General features: G+C 40.2%; 3 protein-coding genes and 2 pseudogenes across 6 annotated transcripts in view; 3 read left to right on the top strand and 2 right to left on the bottom strand.

The window, feature by feature from the left end:
* Window positions 1-20027, top strand: part of LOC137974658 (melanotransferrin-like) — a 50716-nt gene extending 30689 nt beyond the window's left edge. For all 4 annotated transcript variants that reach the window (XM_068821582.1, XM_068821581.1, XM_068821580.1 and 1 more), the window contains 3 exons: window positions 5878-6159; window positions 6638-6856; window positions 18346-20027. In XM_068821582.1, the coding sequence (XP_068677683.1) occupies window positions 5878-6159; window positions 6638-6856; window positions 18346-18740 (896 nt within the window). In that variant the 3' untranslated portion in view covers window positions 18741-20027. The remainder of the gene's footprint in view (window positions 1-5877; window positions 6160-6637; window positions 6857-18345) is intronic.
* Window positions 9327-10735, bottom strand: LOC137974656 (uncharacterized; annotated as a pseudogene).
* LOC137974655 (uncharacterized) lies at window positions 12744-14313 on the top strand. The gene has a single exon (XM_068821577.1). The coding sequence runs from the start codon at window positions 12925-12927 to the stop codon at window positions 14311-14313; it is 1389 nt and encodes a 462-aa protein (XP_068677678.1). The 5' UTR covers window positions 12744-12924.
* On the bottom strand, window positions 14578-16407 carry LOC137974662 (uncharacterized protein KIAA1958-like; annotated as a pseudogene).
* Window positions 20028-23738: 3711 nt separating the features above from the next.
* Window positions 23739-25019, top strand: LOC137977172 (zinc finger protein 862-like). The gene has a single exon (XM_068824442.1). The coding sequence runs from the start codon at window positions 23739-23741 to the stop codon at window positions 25017-25019; it is 1281 nt and encodes a 426-aa protein (XP_068680543.1).
* The last annotated feature ends 935 nt before the right edge of the window (window positions 25020-25954 follow it).

Raw genomic sequence — 25954 nt, forward strand, 5'->3', positions numbered from 1 at the left:
TGTAAAATTGATATTAAAATCGTTTATAAATCCAAGCTTTCGCCGATCTACGGCATCATCAGGGATAAGAAAAGGCTTACATACAGATGTAGAGTACAAACGTGTGAAAAGCGAAAGAAAGGGGGGGGGGGGGGGTAAAATGCATAAGATAAATAATAAGGTACAAATATCAATAAAACGAATGGTATGATCTAATGGGCGAGTGTCAAAGTACAAAGAGTCTCTAGATATGTTAAAATATTTGTTAGAATAAAAGGTCCGCAAATTCGCTGCATTCCTCTCGGGAGTTGAGGGTAGGTTTGTAGTTTCTTATGTAAAACGCTTCGAACAGTCGTAGATTTGCGGGGTCGTTTTCTAGTACAATGTTTTGATTTCGATGGCTTTGTAGACTTTGTTTTGGCACTTTGAGATGTGTTTCTTCACGGAGGAGTTATCATTGTTCAGATGTTCTCTTAAACGATCGTGGATAAAGCGTGTAGTGCTCCCGATGTAGTGTTGGTTGCAGTTATTACACTTGATTTGGTAAACAGCGTTGCGTAATAAGCACAATTTGGTGCTGGAGATAGGGCAGGTGGCCCTCGTGCATGTCCGTTCTGTGTTGTTGTGAGAGAGCTCGTCTGAGAGTGTGTGACTTGTGCGCGACCCGTACTGGTATACCCTCTTTTTGGAAAATGTTAATGATTCTGTAGTTGAGATGTTCGGAAATATATGCGATCTTCAGGTACGACCATTCTGTGTTGAGAGGTCGAGGGTCTTTCTGATGGTTCTGGGAGTGCTTCGTTTGGTCTATAGTACCTTCAGGATACCCGTTAAGACGGAGGACGTTGTCAAACATGTTTTCATGCTTTGCGGCTGTCGTCTTTGTAGAGCATTTATCTTCGATACGTTTCCGCTCGTTACGGATGAAGTTCATCTTCGACTTTTCCGGTATTGCTGATTGGTGGTGAAGGAATAGTGGTTTCTTTGCTACTTTCTTATAAAATTCAAAAGAGCTTTTGCTATCTTTGGAGATGGTGACTTTGAAATCAAGTAGAGATAGTGAGAGGCCATTGGGTGTTATTTCTGGTTTTTCGATTTCAAACTTCAATTTAGGGTTCAGATTGCTCATTGTATAGTGGAATTGGCCTGCCATTTCCTCATCAGTTGTCTGGAGATAAATGTCATCAACGTATCTCCTATAAGGGCTTATAGATAAGTGTGAAGAGAGGCCAATGGGTGCTAGTCTGTCCACGAATAGGACGGCCAGAATGGCTGAGATGTTAGAACCCATAAGTAGGCCTTCTTTTTGGCAGAAAACCTGACCATTGAAGTAGAAGTACATGTTGTTTAGTGACTTTCAGAAGGTCTATTATGTCTTGTTTGGCAAGGTGGAGTATTGGCATCTGAATTCTGTCGGTGGCGTTGGTAATGGCTTCTTGTATGGGTATTGGAGTGTACAAGGATACCACATCGAGGCTGCATGGATATGGTAGCGTTTTTGTTGGTGGTGAAATCGCCGGCTTGGATTGCACTTGATGAGTTCGAGGCTGTTTTCTAGATGTGCTGGAACGTCTTTCAGCATTGGTTTAAGGGCGTTGGCGAGAAGCCATGAGATGCGCTGGGTTGGTCCATTGGTGTTAGATACAATGGGCCGTATTTTAATAACTGGACCAGTCTTGTGGGTCTTGATAAAGTGGTAGAACCTGGGGAGATCGTTCTTTGCGGCGATGAAGCTCTTCCGGGTAAAAGGGGGGACCCGTTCTGTAGGCAGATGTTTTTCCAAGTTGAGTTGACTTTGTTCTCGACTGTTTTGTCCGACATGCGGGGTACCTTTTGGTAGGTGTTGGAGCCACTGAGGTGAGCTAGGGCTACTTGTGTGTACGTGTCTTGCTGTATTACGCAGAATTCTGTGCCTTTATCGCTGGGGAGGCAGATGTAGTTCTTCTCTTTGAGTTCTTTGATTACTTTCTTGTCTGCGTGGCTGAAGTTCGATCACTTCCTTTGGGGTTGTAGTTCTTTAAGGGCGACTTGGAGTTTGTAGTGGATCCTCTGGAGTTTTCTTTCAAGTTCGTCTTTGATTCGGGTTTGTAGATGTGTCAGGACTGTGGATTGGTGAGGATAGGTGAGGAAGTCTGACGGTTGAAAGTGTTTCCATCGTATTTGGTTGGCTGGTCGATAGAATGCTATATTGATCCCCGTGATCGTGTGTTCGCTTATGCCAGGGGAGAGGCTGAACTTGGGGCCTTTAGATAGAAGATTGATTTCTTGGGCGTTGAGGTTACCACTGAGGTCGGTGACCAAATTGAGGAACTTGTGTTGTTATTATCGGTGCTGTTCGAGTTGTCAGGGTCGTTAGTTGTTTTTGTTTGGCCTGACAAGTTATTTGGGCTATTATTCTCCGAGATGTTGGTGCTGCTCAGGTTCTTGACGTTGTCTAGCAGCGTTAGGAATTTTCTGTTGTGTAGATTGTTGGCAGTATTGTACGCCAAGTATCTTTGGGAGCGTATTTTAGATGCTACGTCAGGTGTGAAGTCCGATGCTATCCTTGCATCGAGTTGTCGTTGTTCGTGTTGTTTAATGGCAATGATTCTCTTGAGTGCTCTTTTGTTTTCGTTTAGGACGAAATACTTTCTTCTCTATTTGGATTTCTCAGTGATGGATTTAATTCCAAAAGCATACGGTAGTCTGAGATTTTCACGGACCGTTGAGCTCGTTCTGCGGTTTGAAAAATGCCGATCACGTGATAAGAAATTCTTTCTCGCAGGCGGCAAAAGATCAACTAGTGCCAAATGAAATTTGAACCGTTGCCAATTGAGTCAGATCTTAAAATCCGGAATTTAACACAAAATCTCAAGACGGATTTCCTTATATGTCAGGGAAGGATTCAAAGAACAAAAGCCCCGGCAAAATCAAGATTTTGTGTTCGATTGAAAATCCGAAAGGCCCTCCCTATAAAGCTGACAGACGCCTTTTAATTGAAAGGTAACGTTTTCAAGGTGCGAACGTATTTTTCATGCAGGAAGCAGGCCTAGTATACTTGGACTGGAAAATATCCTATCTCTTACCGATGAAAATAAGTCGTTCTATTAGATAAAAGATGAAAGGGCAAAAGTTGAATACCAGAAATTTATTTAATGAAATTTACCACTGCGTTGTTTAACATATAATAATCAGATAATAAAATTTGAAATTAATTGCATTGCATATTTTCCCCAGTGTATCAATAATACGTTATCGAAACTAACGCAGTAACAAAGTTTATTGAACAGCAACAAACTTGTGTTTCCCACAAGAAAACTGGCAGTGTAGTTGAAAAATAATAGCGCTTGATTCTCCGAACGAAATAAACAAAATGTATCATCAACATAACGTCGGTAAAACATTGATGATACATTTTGTTTATTTCATTCGGAGAATCAAGCGCTATTATTTTTCAACTACATTAACTCCAGGCACCCTAACATCAGATTTACTATGGAAAAGGAAATAGATCATAAGATACCTTTCTTAGATGTTTTGATCAACAATGACACTCATTTCCTGTCACTAGTGTTTACCGTAAGAAAACCCTCACGGGCCTTTTGACTAATTACTTTAGTTTTACATCGCGTTCCTACAAACTGGGTCTCATAGACTATTCGCACGCTTGTTGACAAAGCCTATAAGATCAACACTTGGTTTGGTTTTCACGAGGACATCACGAAACTTACCAAAATCCTTCAGAAGAATATTTTTCCAGTCCATCTAGTTGAAAACATTATTAATCGCTACCTCGCACTTACTCGCCACGGCTGTAATCCCCCGGCTTCCGTCTCTGACACTACACGTACCTTTTACTTTAAATTACCTTACATTGGTCCTCTTTCTTTTATCACGCAGAAAAAGGTTCGCCATTTTGCCAAACGTTATTGTGATAATATTGATATTAAGTTAGTTTTCTCATCCTTTAAAACCGGCAACATGTTCAGTGTGAAGGATCCTGTCCCTCGTGGGCTCCGTGCGGGTGTGGTATACAAGTTTTTGTGTGCAGGCTGTAGTGCCTGCTATGTCGGCGAAACTACCCGGCATTTTTCCACGCGCTTACGTGAGCACACTTTCAGTGATCGGACCTCGCACGTTTTAAAACATTTACAGAATTCTGAGCATTGCCGCACTTTGTGCTCTAATGACTGTTGCAGCATCCTAGATTACGCTTCTACCACCTTCCAACTTAAGATAAAAGAATCCATTCATATTCAGCGGGAGAAACCTACCCTTAATCATCAACTTTATAATGTTAATTTAGAGCTTTCTTTGTAATTTTTTTTTTACATGGTCATGTTTCCTTTTGTTCTTATAGTTAATTAGCATTTTGGTTCACACTATATATTCAACTCTGTACTTTGTAATTTAAACTGAAGATGACAGAAGTTTCTGTCGAAACATGTTTTTAAATTTAAAAAGTGTTGTGTTGTTTCTAAAAAGACTGAAAATACCTGCTAAAGGCCGTAGCGCGTGCACGGTCGTCGGTTAGGACGTCAGATCCATAGTAAAGTTTATCAGTGATAGGCTTCTTCTTATTCCTAAAAGAAAAGAAAGACCAAAACATTTTGATGTTGAACATCATTAGCGATATCGTTTAGGTATTGTTTTTTCTCTGATCGAACCCACATCTTGATGGCAGCATCTGCATAAATTTTTGCTTCGTGCTGGATTCCCCAATAACTTGCATGCAATTCATTTCAGTTTGTTTCCCAGTCAGTGTGGTTGACTGGGCTTGCTGGGAAGATACAGTGTCTCTGATTTTACTGGTAAGAGCCTCTGTGTGTCAACCAACAGGCACATCACCTTGGGATACCAAGGTTGCGTCAGCCGATCTGGAACACTGAGAATAATCCCTTCTGCCTTGTCTATTTCGATCTTCTGTAAGTGTAATTATACAAAGTCCCAAGCTGAAAGGTGGAAAAGTGTGAAATCTTTGTGAGACCAGGAGTTGGAGAGAGCATCCACAAATTGTGTCTCGGGGTCTGGTTTGGATGCCACGTAACGAGCCACAAAGAGGTCAATAATTTATTGATGACTTTCCATAGATCTTGGCAATGTGATAAAAATTGTTTGCATGAAAGTCCGCTCTATATCATCATTAAATCTCGAGGTTCCTTGTCTGTATCAACATTCTCGTTACCTCAGGTAATGAAGTTGCTGTTCCCCACAAGTTTCTCGCAATACAGTGTGCACCAGGTTCAAATCTCGCATGCAATCTCTTTGCACCCGAAAGGGTGTGAGTTTTTCTTTTCTTATTTCAGATAAATTAGCCTACGTCCAGGAAAAGGGAAAAATGAAACCATATAGAATTGCTTATTGCACTTCATTCATTTAGGCAGTTCTTTTTTTTAATTCAACCAATACACACTATATTTGGCTGAAGCAATTTCAAAGTAAAGGAAGAGTGTCAACGTGTAGCACATGTCAACACTACCCTGTACGTTTTAATGTAAAAGTTAACTCGCATGTTTTCGAGTTGATCTTGCTGTTTTCTGTTAATTGCATCTCAACTTTGTTCTTTGTTTAAAAAGAAACTTACAATATTCAGCCCATTTTGTACAATGACGGTTTTTGGTTTTACTAGTGATACCACTTTCTGTGTTTATAGAGAAAACTATAGCAGTTACTTAACAAAGCTGAGACTTCTTTTGACTTGACCAAGAGCCATCAAGGCTTTCCAGTCAACTGAGTTTGTTTCAAACAAGTTACCAGTATTTTAGCCAAACTCACGGCCCGGATCCATACCACCCCAATGAAATAAAACAATCTTCTTATCCTGTAATACTCCCCACACCTAACTAACCAGCCGGCCATAGTGACGGCTACCTGTAGCTTCTTGTTTCAGTATTATGAGTATTTTATCTTTGCACTTAGGTAAGGATCATGGGTTGGTTCCTGTGGTTGGCGAGGACTACTATGATCTGCCTGGTCTTGACGGTGTTAGCTATAAAGCTGTGGCAGTTGTAAAGAAGAGCAACCAAGGTATAACATTTACGACATTGAAGGGAAGGAAGTCTTGTCACACAGGTGCTGGCAAAACGGCTGGATGGAACGTTCCAGTTGGTACCTTGCTGCGATTGGAAATTATGCGGCAGGACGAGAGTTGTAATGCTTATTCGTCTGCTGGCACGTTTTTCGACGAAAGCTGCGTACCAAGTAAGTTAGACAAACGAACTTTCATTTTCTCGTTGTCCAACAGTATTGGGAACCTTCTGCCTTTGATCTTTTGCTTAACAGCTTGACAACTCCTTATGGACATAGCATTGCTTTTCTTGACAGAAATTCTCAGCACTTACACATACAGTAAAAATAAAAATAATTTCAGTACTCCTCATCAACACAGTTTTGTATAGATGCGCTTTTTTCTTTACCTGATACCTAAAATAAAACGTAATTGCTTACAACAGCATAAATTAGAATTAAATAAGGAAACTGCGAAAGCACCAGAAAAATAAATCCCGTGCTGCTGCATTGAAGATTTGGTTGTTCCCGCATTTGCTGTCCAATTTCTCTATTCTGTGTTTTTTTTTCATGTGAATTCTCTTTTGTGTTCTTTATTTGATTTTATATATCGATTCATCCAGTGGCACTTTCATATTTCTTTCATTCCTTTGTTTTTGACGTAAAAACCAAGATATCAAAGAGAGGTATCCCAATGCCACGGATAACCTCTGCAGTCTCTGTCCAAGCGAATGCAGTACCACAAACGGGACCTACTCTGGTTATAGCGGTGCTTTCAAGTGTATGGATAATGGTTTGGGCGATGTGGCATTTATCAAGCACACAACTCTGAGCGAGAACAATGCAGACGCCTCCAAGTACGAGTATCTGTGTAAAGATGGAAGTCGAAAAGGTAAAAAAAAAACCTTCTAAAACTAGTTTGTATTTGTGTTTGGTTAACAAAAACCATGGCCACTTTCGTTGGTTTGTCGTAGAGTAGTGTGTGTTTTCAAAAGCGGTGGGTGAAATAAACACAAACAGTCTTCGTGGTTTCAATATGGATCTTAAAGGCGCCTGCCAACGACGAAACTTTGTCAATGTTTCCCGAAATGTTTTCTCGGCGCGCGAACGAGGCAACATTTGCGGAGGAAGCAAAATGTTCTGAAAAAATTCAGAAATATTTTTGCTTTCACAACAAATGTTTCCTGGGGCCCCAAACGGGGAAACGTTTGCTTCCGAAACAATGTTTTTTTTTGATAACATTTTTTCCTCGCTTGCGGGCGCCTAAGATCTGCGACGGCAACGGGAAAATAATCGAGCGGGAAAATAATCGAGCTGCTCGGTGCAGCACGCATTTTAGCTCATATTATTACGGTACTCTGCAAAAGAAAGGCGTTTATTATCTTATCTGCTGTTACTTTTTAAATCGCTGGTACCAGTTGCATGAGGTGAACGAGATGTAATAAAATAATGCAAAGTTATATTTTGAATTGACGTTTTTGTCTACGTCGCCGTCGTAGACTCAAGGTCCCTGTTAGTTACTGAGAACCAACAAAAAGCGCTGTCTACTTCCCTCCGAGACGTCGGATACTTTTCCCTTAAATCAGCTGAAAAAATTAAAGATAGATTCTTTCCTATTTAAGATTAAAACTCATTCTGACAATGACGACATAGACTGCGAACAGTCTCTCTTTCGCGGTGACATGTCACTTCAAAATGGCTGAAACTTCGGGTCGCAAATACCGCGGGCGTTTGTTAGAGCGAAAAGAGGGACTGCAATGGTTTCATATTACGTTTTGGAACCCCAGTGACAGATTGACAGCTCTCGTCATCTTATCTGCCATGCCCCTTTGGAAAATATTCTCGCGGGAATCAATGAGCGTTTTTTGCCAATAATTTATATGTAATGTTCGGTCGCCAACAAAACTGTAATGAATACCGTGTAGCACTTTTATTTTGCGGGGTTTAATTTTTGCGGTTTAATCCGCAAAATAAAAGTCCCGCAAAAACATCATGTTACACGGTAAGGTGATGCGCGATGATTCCACTCCGAAAAAACCAGCAACAAGTAAAAAGCCGTCATATCGGATTTTTGGCGGTTATGTACTGAGAGTTCCTTCAAAATAATTTATGGCAGTTTTCTATCGAAAAGCAGCGCCGGTGAGCCTTCAGAAGCCCAAAAACAGAAGACATCGTACGTAAACGTGGATAATATTTAACGTTTCATGTCGGAAGGGAGACGAAAGGTTTCAAAACGCAAAATGAAACCAATGCAGTCTCTCTTTTCATTATAACCAACGCCCGCTGTATTTGCGACCCACAGTTTCAGCCATTAAAAGTTCGACGTATTCGTTGTTTTCAACGATTCTAGAGCAAAAGAGGACTGCTTGCAGTGTAATGACGGTATGAAGTCATCTAAACGTGGTCATCCATTTTGCTTTTGACTTGTGGAGTTCTTTTAAAAACGGCATTCCCTTAGACGCTCTAGGAGATATGGGCCGTTTTGCCCCTTCTTGGTACAGTCAGTTACTGTTCTCTCATAATATACAAGGAAAACTTTCGGCGCGTTGATTGGCTGAGAGCACATCAATTAATCCCAAACAAAGTGCAGAAAAGGGAAATGGTGCAGGAAGTTGAAATAATGCAATAAAGGTGCGTTGCTTCTGCTTAACCATCTCGAAGTTTTTCATGTATATTATTAATAAGAAATCGCCTGATTTTTCTCGTGGCACTTGTAATTTTTTTTCAAAGACTACAAATTGCGTTGGCCCAATGAGCTTATGCAATTTTGTGCGTCTTTGTAAATTAACACGTGCTTAGTTTTTCCAAGTTGCCCTCGAAATCATGTGATTACCTCGCATTGAACTGGACAATATAGGAAGCAGGGATGGTGTAGTTGTAATTGCACTCACCAATATGCCCCTGGTTCGATTCCGGACTCGTGGCCATATGTGTGTTAAGTTTGTTGTTGGTTCTTTACTCTGCTCCGAGAGGTTTTTTTCCTGGTTCTCCAGTTTCCCCCCCCCCCCCCCCCCTCTCCCAAAAAAAAAACATTTCTAAATTCCAATTCGATCGGATTGAGGGTCATGTTGAAAACTACTGGGCAACCACTAAATATGTTAGCCTTATGAAATAAAGTCATCATCCTTAATAATAATAATAATAATAATAATAATAATAATAATAATAATAATAATAATAATAATATAAATATTCGAATAAGATTAGATTTACTTAAACATCTAATGATAAAAAGAGCGAAAGAAACTTTACACAACGTTTCGATGACTCCATGTCATCATTTTCAAGTGAAAAGAAAATAAAATTTGATAACTTAATAACTTAATATATACCGTGCGAGGTGATAAAACGTAAAAGTGTGAATGTAAATAGTGACAAATTTAAATAAATAGTTTTGCGCGTATGGAGTCTGATTGTGTGTTCAAGCATGGCCTCTTCTTCTTTATGAATAACATTTCATAAATCAGACAGTCCAGTTTTCCGTTGCACTTCTTTAAAACGGAAAAATTGTTGGAAAGGTCGCCGATGGTTTCAAGAGCGTGGTCGTTCTTTAAGTGCTTGCCGATCGCTGAATAACGGTGCTCGTCAATACGTTGGTGTAAATGTCGGCTAGTGTAGCCGACATACTCTGCATCACACAGATCACATTTAAAATTATACACAACGCATTGTTGGCTAATTATAGGTGGTTTGGGCTCACACATCTTGAGGTCTTCACATATTTTGCGACTCTTGAACACGGGTAGAAGAGTGTGATCGATTTTGCTGCTTAGATCTGATAATTGCCTTTTCACTGCGTCAGCTGACTTTTGATCTTTAAAAGGCAAAACCACTCGGTGAACAGCATTTCCATTGGTGGATAATTGAGCTTGCTCTCCAGGGTTTTCAGACCTCAACAAGGTGAAAAAGTGAGAGATAGTGGACTTGATGAGGCTGTCGGGGTACTTGAGGTTAGTAAACATCACCTTGAGATGATCACATTCAGATTTCAAAGACTCCCATGTGGACGACAGGTGGAACGCACGATTTAACATGGTCTTGAGTAGCGATTTCTTGTACCTTTTATCGACATGGCTTTGGTGGTGAAGCAGTAGGCCAGTGTTAGTTGGTTTACGATAAACACTAGTTTCCAGTTTGCAGCCCTTTTTGAGGACTTCCATACCGATAAATGGTAACCTGTTATCAGACGCTAGTTCCTTGGTGAAATTTATGGATGGATGACAACTATTAAGCGTTGATAAGAAATCCTCTGCTGCTGATACATTTTTCATCGTAGCAAACGTGTCATATCGACGTACCTTCTGTAAAATTCAGGGAGCTTGTTGTCTTGATCTAGTTTCTCCTCGATAGAACAGAGAAATGCGTTTGCCATGAGTGGACCCAAAGGGGAGCCCATTGCCACGCCGTCGATCTGTTCATAAAGTTTACCATCAAACTGGAATAGTTGATTCATAGTTGCAACTTCTAGAAGTTGAACCAGGTCAGGCTTTGTAATGTTAAGATTGTGTGTAACATTAAACCAGTTGTCAACAAACGCCTTCTCAGCGATGATTTCGATAGTTTCTTGAAGCGGTACATTAGTGAACAGGGACGTGACATCAAAGGATACCAGAATGTCATCTCCGTCGATGACTAGGTTTTGAATCTCTTCAGCAAAAGAAAACGTATCCGATATTGTATAGTGATTGACTGACAGGGGCTTCAGTTTCTCATCGAGCCACTTGGCGAGGGCATAGTTGTAGGTACCGGTGGCAGATAGGATAGGTCTCATTGATAGTTTCTCTTTGTGTGTCCATAAAGATGGGCAAGGCGTGAGCCTGCCTGGCAAACACAATCGGCAATCTGCTTTGGCAAAATCTTCCGTACTACAGATTCGAGGTGTTTCTCCTTCTGCAATAGGGGGTGGTAATGCTTTACTGGTCGGCCTCTCGTTCTTGGTCTCTCTAAGCTTACAGGGGTGAACTTCGATGTATCATTGACAGATGCTTGACTCAGCAGGTTAACATAATCAGATTTATTCATGATGACTACACCAGTTCCTTTATCTGGCTTCGTGACGACGATGTTATCAAGTCGTTTCAATTGCTGTATAGCCCTTTGAAGTGGTTTTGGCGGCTTCGGTGATTTGCATTCGATGTAATTAAGTGCGATAGATCGAAGGGTCGCAGCGGTTAACTCTTTCTTGTCATCGGCAAGAGTACGCTCCAGTTTCCAATAGAATTTTTCGAAACTCGCTTGTATATCGATGGCAGATATGCGTTGTGGGAGGGAGAACTTTAAACCTCGGCAGAGAACAAGCTTTTGGAAGAATGAGAGCTTGTATGATGAAATATTTTGGATGTGCTTGTCGATATCATGATCCTTGTTTAATAACCTCATTATTTTGTTGGTGTGATTGGCCATTACACTCTCACTGTGTTTCGTCCGTAGGTTTACCATAGTTCTTACGATGCACATGTATTGGAGCGGCGTGCAGTTTAGACGGATTTCGTCGTAAATCGCGTTGATCTCATCCTTCAAGGTCGCCTTCTGCTTGAGCTTTGATCTAAGTTCTTCTCTGATGACATTAGCACTGAACTGTTCGGATGCTTTCGACCACTTTTTAGACTTTGTCTAATCAACTTTGGCAAAAGTCGGTGTCAGTTCGAAATTCTGGCAAAGATGAAGAAACTCAATAGCTCCATCGCACTTTACTTGTTTTTTGCTACAATCTTCAAGTCGCCTGAAGAACTGTAGCTTGTCTTCGCGTTTCAATATTCGAATAAGATTAGATTTACTTAAACATCTAATGATAAAAAAGAGCGAAAGAAACTTTACACAACGTTTCGATGACTCCATGTCATCATTTTCAAGTGAAAAGAAAAGAAAATTTGATAACTTAATAACTTAATATATACCGTGCGAGGTAATAAAACGTAAAAGTGTGAATGTAAATAGTGACAAATTTAAATAAATAGTTTTGCGCGTATGGAGTCTGATTGTGTGTTCAAGCATGGCCTCTTCTTCTTTATGAATAACATTTCATAAATCAGACAGATGGATGCTATTGAGTTTCTTCATCTTTGCCAAAATTTCGAACTGACACCGACTTTTGCCAAAGTTGATTAGACAAAGTCTAAAAAGTGGTCGAAAGCATCCGAACAGTTCAGTGCTAATGTCATCAGAGAAGAACTTAGATCAAAGCTCAAGCAGAAGGCGACCTTGAAGGATGAGATCAACGCGATTTACTACGAGATCCGTCTAAACTGCACGCCGCTCCAATACATGTGCATCGTAAGAACTATGGTAAACCTACGGACGAAACACAGTGAGAGTGTAATGGCCAATCACACCAACAAAATAATGAGGCTATTAAACAAGGATCATGATATCGACAAGCACATCCAAAACGTTTCATCATACAAGCTCTCATTCTTCCAAAAGCTTGTTCTCTGCCGAGGTTTAAAGTTCTCCCTCCCACAACGCATATCTGCCATCGATATACAAGCGAGTTTCGAAAAATTCTATTGGAAACTGGAGCGTACTCTTGCCGATGACAAGAAAGAGTTAACCGCTGCGATCCTTCGATCTATCGCACTTAATTACATCGAATGCAAATCACCGAAGCCGCCAAAACCACTTCAAAGGGCTATACAGCAATTGAAACGACTTGATAACATCGTCGTCACGAAGCCAGATAAAGGAACTGGTGTAGTCATCATGAATAAATCTGATTATGTTAACCTGCTGAGTCAAGCATCTGTCAATGATACATCGAAGTTCACCCCCGTCAGCTTAGAGAGACCAAGAACGAGAGGCCGACCAGTAAAGCATTACCACCCCCTATTGCAGAAGGAGAAACACCTCGAATCTGTAGTACGGAAGATTTTGCCAAAGCAGATTGCCGATTGTGTTTGCCAGGCAGGCTCACGCCTTGCCCATCTTTATGGACTCCCAAAGACACACAAAGAGAAACTATCAATGAGACCTATCCTATCTGCCACCGGTACCTACAACTATGCCCTCGCCAAGTGGCTCGATGAGAAACTGAAGCCCCTGTCAGTCAATCACTATACAATATCGGATACGTTCTCTTTTGCTGAAGAGATTCAAAACCTAGTCATCGACGGAGATGACATTCTGGTATCCTTTGATGTCACGTCCCTGTTCACTAATGTACCGCTTCAAGAAACTATCGAAATCATCGCTGAGAAGGCGTTTGTTGACAACTGGTTTAATGTTACACACAATCTTAACATTACAAAGCCTGACCTGGTTCAACTTCTAGAAGTTGCAACTATGAATCAACTATTCCAGTTTGATGGTAAACTTTATGAACAGATCGACGGCGTGGCAATGGGCTCCCCTTTGGGTCCACTCATGGCAAACGCATTTCTCTGTTCTATCGAGGAGAAACTAGATCAAGACAACAAGCTCCCTGAATTTTACAGAAGGTACGTCGATGACACGTTTGCTACGATGAAAAATGTATCAGCAGCAGAGGATTTCTTATCAACGCTTAATAGTTGTCATCCATCCATAAATTTCACCAAGGAACTAGCGTCTGATAACAGGTTACCATTTATCGGTATGGAAGTCCTCAAAAAGGGCTGCAAACTGGAAACTAGTGTTTATCGTAAACCAACTAACACTGGCCTACTGCTTCACCACCAAAGCCATGTCGATAAAAGGTACAAGAAATCGCTACTCAAGACCATGTTAAATCGTGCGTTCCACCTGTCGTCCACATGGGAGTCTTTGAAATCTGAATGTGATCATCTCAAGGTGATGTTTACTAACCTCAAGTACCCCGACAGCCTCATCAAGTCCACTATCTCTCACTTTTTCACCTTGTTGAGGTCTGAAAACCCTGGAGAGCAAGCTCAATTATCCACCAATGGAAATGCTGTTCACCGAGTGGTTTTGCCTTTTAAAGATCAAAAGTCAGCTGACGCAGTGAAAAGGCAATTATCAGATCTAAGCAGCAAAATCGATCACACTCTTCTACCCGTGTTCAAGAGTCGCAAAATATGTGAAGACCTCAAGATGTGTGAGCCCAAACCACCTATAATTAGCCAACAATGCGTTGTGTATAATTTTAAATGTGATCTGTGTGATGCAGAGTATGTCGGCTACACTAGCCGACATTTACACCAACGTATTGACGAGCACCGTTATTCAGCGATCGGCAAGCACTTAAAGAACGACCACGCTCTTGAAACCATCGGCGACCTTTCCAACAATTTTTCCGTTTTAAAGAAGTGCAACGGAAAACTGGACTGTCTGATTTATGAAATGTTATTCATAAAGAAGAAGAGGCCATGCTTGAACACACAATCAGACTCCATACGTGCAAAACTATTTATTTAAATTTGTCACTATTTAAATTCACACTTTTACGTTTTATCACCTCGCACGGTATATATTAAGTTATTAAGTTATTAAATTTTATTTTCTTTTCACTTGAAAATGATGACATAGAGTCATCGAAACGTTGTGTAAAGTTTTTTTCGCTCTTTTTTATCATTAGATTAATAATATTAATATTAATATTATTAATATTAATATTAATATTATTATTATTATTTAAGAAATTGTCACTTAATAGACACCGGAAACATTGAGACTGCTTCAACGGGATCTTTCTTTTGTCTATGAACCACCCTTCAAATATACTGAGATTTCTTTCATTCATTGATTGCCCCATAATATTTGTATAGGATATTTCACGATTGGTGAGCGCGTACGATTTTTATTCACAAGTGCAACGAGTGAATAAAAATCGTACAAGCGAACTAACGTGAAATAACTTGTTTATTATATACATACCGAGATTCATAAGCGAAGAGAACTCAAAGATAAACGAATCTTTATTTTCTTTCGAAGGAAAACAACGCACGGTCAAGCTGCCTCACAGTTCGAGAGTTGCACTGAAATGGCTTCCTTGTAAAATGCTTTACATCTAATTATCAAGCAAAAATGCCGTTAAAAGTCAGAACTAGTTAGAATAAAATAAGACATCCTGAATATATGTCAAAATAGTTGTACGGAAGTTCAAAATTTGAAATACAGAAGTGAAAACCCAAGATTTTTTGTTGCTGGATCAGGACCCGCATGCTTGAATTGACAAACAGCAGTCAGAATCCGAATCAAGAGGTTTGATTCTTTTATAAGTTTTCTTAGGGTTCTCCTCTCGCACTGAAAGAGTGGGCGATTGATTTAACGTATTTATTGCCACACTAATATGTCCTCCGCTTATAACAGCACCCGAAAAAAGAGATAGTAGATGCTGTGCTGCTTGCTTGCTTTGCTGAGAAAAAGTTGGACGAAATGTTGGAGGAGTGAGTTTGTCAAACTCGTACTTTCTTTTCTCCGGAATAGAAGAGCCAGACTGGGGAGCTCTTTCTGCCGAACTCAGTCCAGTGAGAGTGTGAGACATGTTCAACTGTTGTTTCTGTGAGACGGCAGAGTAACTAGTGATACTCTGTACGTTTTTGTGTCCTGACAGTTGTATAATATCAGTTGGTGGCACGTCGTTGTTGACTAAAGTTTGAATCATAGTTTTTCTGCCGCGGGGTTTTTGAAGTTTGGCCCGAGTCCCGCTTTCTGTGCCATTGTTTTCATTAAGGTATTAAGGTTATTTACACCTACTGGACCTTTTTTGAACCACGGTTCTGCCGGAGCCAGATTTTACATTGTTCACTGCCAAGTAAAACGGTGCATCGTCGATTTTCATTTCCGTGGGTCGCTTTTCTGCGTAGATTTTGTAGGCCTTTACTGGACATTTCTCGTTGTTCGGCACAGCAAACATTTTCAGTGCAATGGCTCTTACATTCCAAGGATCGTTTCCTGAACGAGTTTTGGTTTCTCTTTCATTGAATTCAAGGTACTCCTGCCCTGTGGAAGTTTGACAAAGTTTTACGTCTCCCCAACACATTTCTCTGTGCTCCTTGCAGCCTCGTAACCCGAAATGGATTGTGTTGGTGAACCACAACGTGTTTAAAAGCGCTTCTGCCGTGGAACGTCCAAGAGATCCTTTTCATATAGAACTTGAATATCTTCCTCACTTAAAGCAGAAGAAGCATTAGGCTTGTTGCCCTTGCCTTTCCGTTTTAGATCCCTTTGCTTTGACTGAAGCGCTTTCCGAGTTTTCTCGAAGTGGACGTCTTTCATAAGGCAAAGTCCAAAGGTTGTTTTCTTCAAATGGCGGTCAAAGCTAGCGAAGAATGCCCTCAAGGAATTAGGCTCGTATTCCTCGTTGTCTTCTTTTTTGCGAACCGTTATAAGGAACTCGCTGAGAAACTTGTTCAGCTCTTGAGGAGTCAATTCGTCCATTTGTCTCGTCTCGTGTTTCAAAACAAGAAATTCGTGGAACAGAGCAACATCATGTTTGGTCTTTCTCTTGGTATTTTCATTTTCCTGTCCGTCTATGAACTCCTCTACTGATGAATCTATAGGCTCTGAAAACGGTTAGTCTGATTTGAAGCCATCTTGCTAAAGAAGAAGCGACGAAGCTCTTAGTAATGTGCTATTTCTCAGTCAAGAGGAGCGACGAACGAGCGACACGGTCTTGTTCACTAGTGAAAATAATGATATAGCGGATCAGAGCGTCGATACGTCGTTTTTCACTAGTGAAAAAAATGGTATGACCAATCAGCTGGCCTCTCTAGTGCACCGAGATTGAAAAGAATAATTGTTTTAGTATATACTCACGAAGTGATCTCAACAACAATTGCAGAAAAAAACATCCAAAGTCGATTTAGTTGGCATCTCAATTCATGCGTGGAAAACGTGCAAGCGGCACAAAGCATGCGCAAAAGTGTTTACAGAAGCTTCAAACATCTAAATAACCTTCGTTAAAATCCTCGTCACAAACAGCAAAATGGTCATTTAGCACCGTTTAAATCATCAATCTAAATCGAAAGTCTGCTTGTTAAAACATTTTCACCGTTCGATCAAAGTTTTTGAGGTTCATTTCAAATGGAAATTGAAAGTGCAGTTGGTAAAGGATCCACATGAAATGGTATACTTTGGCTCTAATTGAGGTGAGCGTTAGTTTGTTGTAAAATGACCCGTCTTGTTTCCTTGCAACCATGTGGAACTTTCTTAAACATTTTTTTAATTCCTCAATTTCACTAAGAAATTTGTTTTGGTAGGCGACCAGCCCTACAAGAGAGAATTACTCCGAGTGAAACAAATTGTTGGCGTGAAGATTGTTTAATTTTCAGCAATAATTATCTGGACAAACGAAGTCAAACACTGGTTGTCAAACTTTCAGGCCAAATTTTGTGGCCTTCTTTATCTTCTGTAGCACAGCAGCATCTTGTATTCTCAATATTTCCGATTCATAAATGCTGGCGAGTTTACGCCGGCCATTTTGTTTTGTTTGGATCACGCATTATTCACTCCGTAGGGAGTGAATAATGATCAATTACTCCGAGATAGCGAACCAATCAGATTGCTTGAAACACCAATATCACTGAGTGAGTATCTACGAATAAAAGATGTTTCACGACGGGCTTCTAGAATACCGATGTAATCACATTGAATGTACAATGTAAACAACTGGGACATTGAATTTCGGTCAACTGTTCATTCATCCTCTTTCTTCAGGTGGTTTTTCTGGACCTTAAAATGCTAGCTAACTTTAAAAAAACCTCACCTCAAGTCAGAGCTATAGAGCGAACCACTAAAATCAGTGCTTGGAAGCTAATCAACTCAAAACACAGAGGAGTAGGGGTGGAATAGTCTGTGGCTAATTGTATAGGTGGGAACCAAGATATGTACTGAAAGACTTGTTACATGATAACCCGGTGAATGAAATGAAGAGACGTATTAATCGATGTTCATTCGGGGATACTCGGAAAAAATCCGAGTGCTCCGTTGCAGGAGTCGAACTTACGACCTTCCGATTACTATTTCGGATGACTCCTGTGCAACAGGCACAATCGCCAGTTACAATCGGGAAAATGCTCCATTTCGGCAATTTAGATCGAGCAGTAAGGCGGGACGATTGTGATAGAATCAAGTTTAATGGCCTCGTATAGTTCAGTGGTAGAGCATCCGAATTAGTAATAAGACGGTCGTAGGTTCGACTCCTGCAAAGGAGAGCTCGGTGTGTTTTTTGAAAATGAATCCCTTCATTTATATATCTGAGCGGCAATCCGGATTGAGAGAAAACTGTTTAAAGTAGTCATTGAAAGGTAACAAAACATGCAAGTTGCACATTGGGGATAACAAGAGCAAGGTATTGCAACGCGGAAGGAATCAACTAAAAGGAAGAACAAACGAAAGCAAAAGATATTTGAGAAACAAACGAAAAAGTGATAATTTGTGGCTACAGTCACTGTGCAATCGTTCTGCGGTGGTAGTTAATTACTAACCGTCATTATTTGTTTCCAGCTTCATGGGAGAATTGCTACCTCGCTACTGTGCCCGCGCATGCTGTGGTGACAAAATCGGGTCACGATTTGTATAGCAAGTTCAAAGACCTGCTGTTGAAAGCGTCAATGGATTATGGAGTTGGCCAGACCAACTACAGCATGTTTCAGCTGTTCAACTCCTCCAAATACGGTGGCAGTGATCTGATGTTCAAAGATTCCACCAAGAAACTTGTCGATGTTGGAAATAAGAACACGTATAAAAAATGGCTTGGTTCTGAGTATTTAGAAGATCTCAAAGTGTTGAGCTCTTGTTTTACCTACTCATCTGCATCAGATCAGATGAAAAAGCCTCAGCTGGCAGTTGTCATGGTTTCATTCATTGCTATCATGACAGCCGTGTTCCCATTCGAGTGAACACCACTCAATGACCGAACTTTTATATTCTACTGTGTGGTGCTTAGTTCTCCTTTTTTTGATAGCCAGCGACTAGTTTTTAAAACAACTTGAGCGTGGTTCCTGTAGTTAGCTTAGAATCTCTTCATGGCTTTCAACAATAGCTTTAAAGTGTAACGCAAGTATGCTTTTTTTGTATAACGAGATGCAGTTGCCAACCTGAAGTAAAGCAATAGTAAAGCAAGTTATTATCATCAAGTCAGACGTAGCGTATTTTTGTTTGCAATATCGCGGAGTTGATAAAGCAGAACGCTGAGTCCATTTGAAAGGCGCTTCCTTTAAAGATTTTTCCGGAGTAGGAATTTATGGAATATTCGTTTTACTTGTTCTAAGGACGAATACAAATTCTGTTCTGAGAATAGGCGGATCTGCGTGCTGTTTATTATGTTGGCAATAGCGGGAAAAATCGCAATAAACAGTGCGCGGTTTAACCACAGTACTATTTCTTTTGAACTGAATTACGATCATGTGCCGACGTCGACTCGAACCCACTCGATTTCTGCCTAATCGTCGGTCAACCCGTATCCAGTTGTCTGTCGATTCGTACTCAGTATTCTGAGTTCTAAGGAAGGAATAATGACAATTTTCTGATATGACACGTTTTCCTTTTGACTAAACTTCGATCAATCTCCAAAAATTATATTTGTCTTGCGATAACTCAAGCCCCAGCTAACTGGTAGTGAGTCGTAGTTCATTAGGGCGTGGGTGCCTATCAACTGAAATTTGGGTGCGAGTCGACCGGTTTTTTGAACTGGTTTTCTAGCACCGTGACGCAGTCAGTCCAGTCCTTTTTCGGGATACCTTTTCTTTTAATTAATCCTTGTAGATATTCCATTATTTCTGGACCGGTATAGGAATAGTGGTTAATACAAATGATAGATGCAGCTTACAGTTGACTGCCAACAATAGTGTTGTCAAAAATGGCTTTGTTTATTTGATTATAATATTTTGCTTTGTTACATTCTGGAGAGAATAAACAATATGAAAGGTCAATTGCCATTTTGGGAATGATAGGTACAGCTTTCATTTGACTGCCAACAATAGTGTTGTCAAAAATTGATTTGTTATTTGATAATGTTTTGCTTTGTTTCATTCTGGAGAGAATAAACAATATGAAACATCAATTGTCATGTTGCGAATGATAGGTACAACTTACAGTTGACTGCCAACAATAGTGTTAAAAATGGCTTTGTTTATTTGATCGTAATGTTTTGTGTTGTGTCATTCTGGAGAGAATAAACAATATGAAACGTCAATTGTCATATTGCGCTTCTTCTTGACAGTTCACCGAAAAATGATTTTCGTTACTTTCGTATCATTTTTTTCTCTTATTTTTCTCATTCCTTCCTTCCTGCATATTTCCATTCATCAAAATACTGCATCTTGTTTATTTGTCATTTGTTCATCCATGGACTGATATCTTTTCTAACGGCCCCTAACCATAACCATCTTGAGCAGTATTGCAAAGATCTACTATACTCGTGACATTTGTTGGACCTCAATCCCCGTTTACCCCCGCCTTCAATGTTGATTTCACACATTCGAACTGTATATGGTGAGATCTAACATCTTCATTTGATTATTACCAATAATCCTATTCCCATCTGAGTTAATGCGTTTACAGTTATCTTGCCGTCCACAATGAGATCAAGTTTGAATATTTGGTACCATGTGTCCAGTCGACAAGATCCAATTAAGGTACTGCTCTTTGCGTTACGTGTGCATTCAAACGAATGTACCAACTGTGTGGCGTAGTGGTTAACGTTTGAGCGACGATGGTCGCTGGTTCGATTTAGTGCTTGGGTGTGGATCAGAATTTAATTTACTCTTCAAGTTGCACTAAACTGAAGAGGCCATTTTTGAAATGAATGTGAAAAATATTTACATATCCATGTTCGTTTGTCTTTGTTTTCTAAACCACGCTTTCAAGCCTATTAGAACGATTTTCAATTTGAGTGTCGAAAGTAATGAGCGAATTGCTTTGGTTTTGCATTTACTTCAGTCAGTGATTGGTTCAAATTTCTCGCGCCACTTTTTCAACCAATCAGACGTGAAACCAAAACCAATCGTGGCTCGCGCGTGCACATTTTCCCGCGCTTTCTGTTGGCTACGTGTAATTACTTCGAGTTTTGATTGGTTTACTGGATTTTCTCCGTCCTTTTTGACTGGCCAAAGTAACTACTTTGGTTTTGGCGTTTCGACACTCATTTGAAAACCGCTGTATGGGCGGTGCCTACTAATAAAAAATATTTTTGCCCCGGTGTGTGATTATGCAAGAAATTTAGATCTTAACAAGTGTTATTGAAGTCCAAAAAGAAAATTGGGGGTAACCTTAACCAGCATTTTTCAAAGATAATTCATGAATAATATTTGTAAAAAGCTTTAAAATACAAAGCAATGTATGGCGTTCTTTCTCGAATTGAAGCTTAAGTATCTCTCAAAAATGCATGGTTACCCCCAATTTTCTTTTTGGATACCAAGAGTACTTACTAAGATCTACTTTCTCCGGATAGTTTTAAACTGCGCAAAAATACCCCTGTCTTATTAAGCATAGGCGATAGGAAATCCGAGTATCCGGAGATGCGCAGAACGTATACGCAATAACAATAGTAGGCACCGTCCTTAATTAACACGGCCTATCAATTAACACTATTCTTGACCGTGTGGGACCTGGGCTGTTAATATACTCAACTTGTCCTTTACCTCTGAAATGACGATTATCGACAACTTCTAATTTTCTCTGGATTGACTGTTATCATCAGATTACTCTGTCCCAGGACTTGCGGTTACAGACGAAAAGATAAAAAAAGTAAAAGTTGCATTCTTGGCCAGGATTTGAACCCGGAGCACCCACTTTGAAGGAATTATTTGTAGCCACTTAACCACTAAAGATCAACTGGCCGACAATTGTACCGATTATTTATCAACACTAATTAGTATATAAAAAATCATTGCTAAATAGTGGTTAAGTCTAGTGCTTGATTTTAAAATTGTAAGCTTTCTCTTCAGGTTTGGTAACCGACATTTTCTCCTGTTTAAACTTGTTCCTTAGCGGGTGATAACACACGTTTATGCATTCGCATTCGAAAGAAAAAAATATTGACATATTAAAAATGTTCTGGCAGTTAGCGATGCTGTAGTGTAGCGGTTGAGTGAAAGGGTTATTACAGTGCATTTCACAAAACTTTTGACAGGCTATTTGCGAAGTTCGTTGTAAATTTCATAAGTTCGCTTCGAACTTGGGAATTTCATTACGTAACTGTCAATCAAATTAAATGACAAACTTTGAAACGAACTTGGGAATTTCGCGCCGAACTTCGTGAGAATTTGGCGAAGTAATTTCATCATTGCTCTCGGTTCTTGTTTTGAAATGAGTGCCTTCACCGTGCAAGGATAGCCATTTCCAAGTTTTGTTCGGCAGAAATTATTGAAAGCTGGTTAGAATGGAAAGGACCATTTCAAATAGGACAGGAACTGAGACTTCCCAAATAAACCACAGGGAATATCGAAGACAACAAATGAAGAAATAATATACAGATTTAGCCAAGCCTAAAGCGGAGCTCCCTGGTTATTTATTCATACTGCCTGTAGGGTTGCTACAGGCAGGGTTTCGAGGTTTCGATAATTAAATCATTTTCTTTGCCTTCTTCTAAAGCCTAAGCCTAAGTGGAGGTGGATAGTGGTGGATATTTACCGAGTTTGAGTAGCCAATCAGCGCGCGAGTTCAACGCTATCCACTGTTTTATTAGATACTAAAATCCGATATCGCATGAATCACGAAGCGATGAGTACGATATCGGTTTTTCGAGTGAAATTTACCTTGGCATTCACCAGTTTGGCAATGAATTTTTCTTGAAGCGCATGAGTTTAAAAGAAAACAAGCACACCCACACGGGAAAAAATCCATTTCAGAGTCAACTGATTAGAGTGTAATGTGAAGTGCTAGTTTTGTACCCCATATTCAGGGTTCGAAATTAACGGTTGTCCGGTTGTCCCGGACAACAAAAATTACGATGGGGCAACCAAATTGTGCTAAGTGCTTGGGCAACCCAATCTGTCGTGGCACTAGTCCTTAATGAAGACTTGATATATTTGAATAAATATAACAGCTTGTTGTCTTTGGAGAGTAAGCGATACCTAAACTAAGTTAGTGGAAATAGGGAATTTAAGAAACGACGACGGCTACGACTACGACAACGCAACAAAACAATAATATCATTGGTTAAAAGAGCATAAATAATCGTGCTGCACGTGCAGCACGGATTTTAGCAAGTATGTTTGCGGTCCTCTGCATAACGACGACGTGAAATCACCAAATTTGAAGTTTTGACGACAACGTAAGCATGCAACAGAGAATCCTTCATTCTCTATTTCAAATTTGAAACCGCTCGCACCGATTTATTTTTAGGATACTTTGCCCACATTGTACGACGCGAACTAAACTGAATAATCGCGAAAGACTTACGATAGAGCCAAGTTATATTTTGAGGTGACGTTTTCGTCGACCGTCGCCGTCGTAGATCTTAAATTCCCTAATATCACGTACACTACCGTTAGAAACCGAAGCTCGTTTTTTGCACAACATTCTTATTTGAATGAGCCTGTTGTGCTTTAATCAGCGGTTGGTACCAGTAAACATAGTCCATGATGCACTAGTGAGATCCGCTCCGTGATGCCGCCATGTTTGTTTCGACGATGGCAATTTACCATTCATCTTATTATCATCTTAGTTAACATGAGCCTCTTCCGCTACTTCGGCCGTGAGAAAGTGAAGGCCGTTGGCGATAACAACAATTTGGAAGCCACGAAGATGATGATCAAAGCAATGCTACGGGTGTCGCAAAATCTACAGAAGAATTAGGCGAGGCGCAAGAAAGGTCAAGAAAAAGGTGTCGTACATTTCAAGAGTCGTGGAAGACTAGAAGACCCTGGGTGAAATTTGACGAGAAAGAAAACGCTATGTTTTGCAGTTATTGCAGACAGTTTTCGAAAGATAAATCTGCCTTTGGAAGCCAAAAAGGTAACAACAGTTTTCGTCTTGATGGGATCAAAAAACATGAAATAAGTGAGGCGCATAAGACAGCCAAATTAGCTCATGATGCTAGCAATGCTCAACCTGGAACGGCACCACTGGAAGCGTGTCTGATTAACATGGAAAAGGAAGCTCTTGATCGCCTAGTGAAACATTTTCATACCGTGCACTATCTGACTCGAGCAGAACGACCTTTTAGGGATTTTGTTGGACTATGCAGCCTCCAGGAAAGAAATGGTGTTAACACTGCTAAGAGTTACATGAATGATAAACAGGCAGCAACATTTACGTATTATATTGCTGAAACTGTGAAGAAAGATTTTGCTAACAAGCTTCGGCAGGCCAAAATGTTCTCTGTTCTGAATGATTCATCAACTGATATCTCTGTTACTGATAATGAACTGGTTTATGTAAGATATCTTGAAGATGGTAGCCCTGTAAGAAAGTTCTTGTCTATTCAGGCATTAGGTAAGGCAGATGCAGTAGGCATTGTTGCAGCTATTGATAAGGCTTTCCTTGATGAGACAGACATGCAACCAAATGAATGGCGTATTAACAAGACTGTTGGGATGAGCACAGACGGTGCTTCTGTCATGATTGGGATTAGATATGGTGTAGTTACAAAGATTAAAGCTGATGTACCACACTTAGTTTCTGTACAATGCATTGCACGTCGATTAGAACTTGGTATAAAGGACAGTATCAAGCACGCTGCCTATCTGGCTAAGGTGGAAGACTTCCTTTTATCTATTTATAAGTTTTATAGTAATTTACCCCTCAACTGGCACAACTTGAAGGAAACTGGAACTGCTTTTAATATCAAAGTTCTGAAACCAGCCAATGTTAAGGGAACACGGTGGATACCCCATCACGCGCAAGCAGCAAAAGCAATCAAGCAGGATTGGCCTTGTCTTCTGGCCCACCTAGACTCTGTGTCCATTAATAGCCAATCAGCTGATGCCAAAGCAAGAGCTACAGGCTTTGTGAGGCTCCTCAGGTCATTTGAATTTGTTTACTTTCTTCATTTCTTTCTGGACCTTTGCCAGATTCTGGCAAGAATGTCTCTCAAGTTCCAGGCTAATGACACTTCAGTGGAGAATGTGACCACATGTGTTGCAACAACTTTGTCTGGTGTTCGTGGCCTAGGTACAACACCAGGAAGTCATGAAGCTGTATTTTTGAGGGGAGTGGGAGATGGAGCTGTTTAAAAGGGACAGGAACTTGTAGGTGACAGAGATAGTGCAATACTGAATGTCAGCCGTAACAAGCAGGCCGTATTCGACGCAATTTGCTGCTCATCTTCAGCGCAGGTTTTCTTCATTTGAAAATGAGGACATATTTAAGAATATGTCCATTTTTAATTTTAAGAACTGGCCCTTAAGTTTAGAGGAGGTACAGGTCTATGGCAATGAACAGCTTTCATCAGTAGTAGATCATTTTGAAGAACTGTTGATAAGGAATGATTGTGACATTGATTCTGTTCCTTTGGAGTAGGTTGAATTGAAGATATATGTTTCCGGTTTGGTGGCAGCTGAACCAGCAGTTTCTTACTTAGACTTATGGCAAAGAGTTATCAGACAAAATGAGGATAGATTCAAGAATATAATCCTGGTGCTTATGATCGTGCTGCTGATTCCAATCCACACTAGTGAAGTTGAGAGAGGCTTTTCTCTTATGAACAGGGTAAAACAAGATTGGCGGGCAAGGCTAACAACCCCCCCCCCCCCCCCCCACTTAAGTGAACTGATGCGCATTTCTCTTTTGGGTCCTGCATGCAATGAATTTGAACCAATGGAAGCTATAAGGCTGTGGTGGCAAGGTGGGAGAAGAGCTAGAAGACCCCAAATTCAGCCCCATGGACCTAGAAGAAGACAGGCAAGATGTGAACATGATCTGGATGCTGGAGACAGATCTGATTCTGAAGAAGAACAGTAAATTGCAAGACTCTAAAGACATTTGAATTAAGTTTCCCGGCAAGCTTTTGTGAAAAAGTGTTCATTTGTGAGGTTCCAACTTCCATTTTTTTCCCTTCATGTTATTATACTGTAATGCTTGTTGATTTTTATAATACTAATACTAACGGACAAAAACAAAGAGACACAGGCTGGTCATAACATTTTATTAAGATACTCTTGAATACAGT

The sequence above is a fragment of the Montipora foliosa genome, chromosome 11 (assembly GCF_036669935.1).
Source record: "Montipora foliosa isolate CH-2021 chromosome 11, ASM3666993v2, whole genome shotgun sequence".
In the NCBI taxonomy this organism is placed as follows: domain Eukaryota; kingdom Metazoa; phylum Cnidaria; class Anthozoa; order Scleractinia; family Acroporidae; genus Montipora; species Montipora foliosa.

Bases quoted from the DNA above. Each gene is read 5' to 3' on its own strand.
- LOC137974655 (XM_068821577.1), top strand. From the start codon at position 12,925: ATGAGACCTATCCTATCTGCCACCGGTACCTACAACTATGCCCTCGCC.
- LOC137977172 (XM_068824442.1), top strand. From the start codon at position 23,739: ATGTTTTGCAGTTATTGCAGACAGTTTTCGAAAGATAAATCTGCCTTT.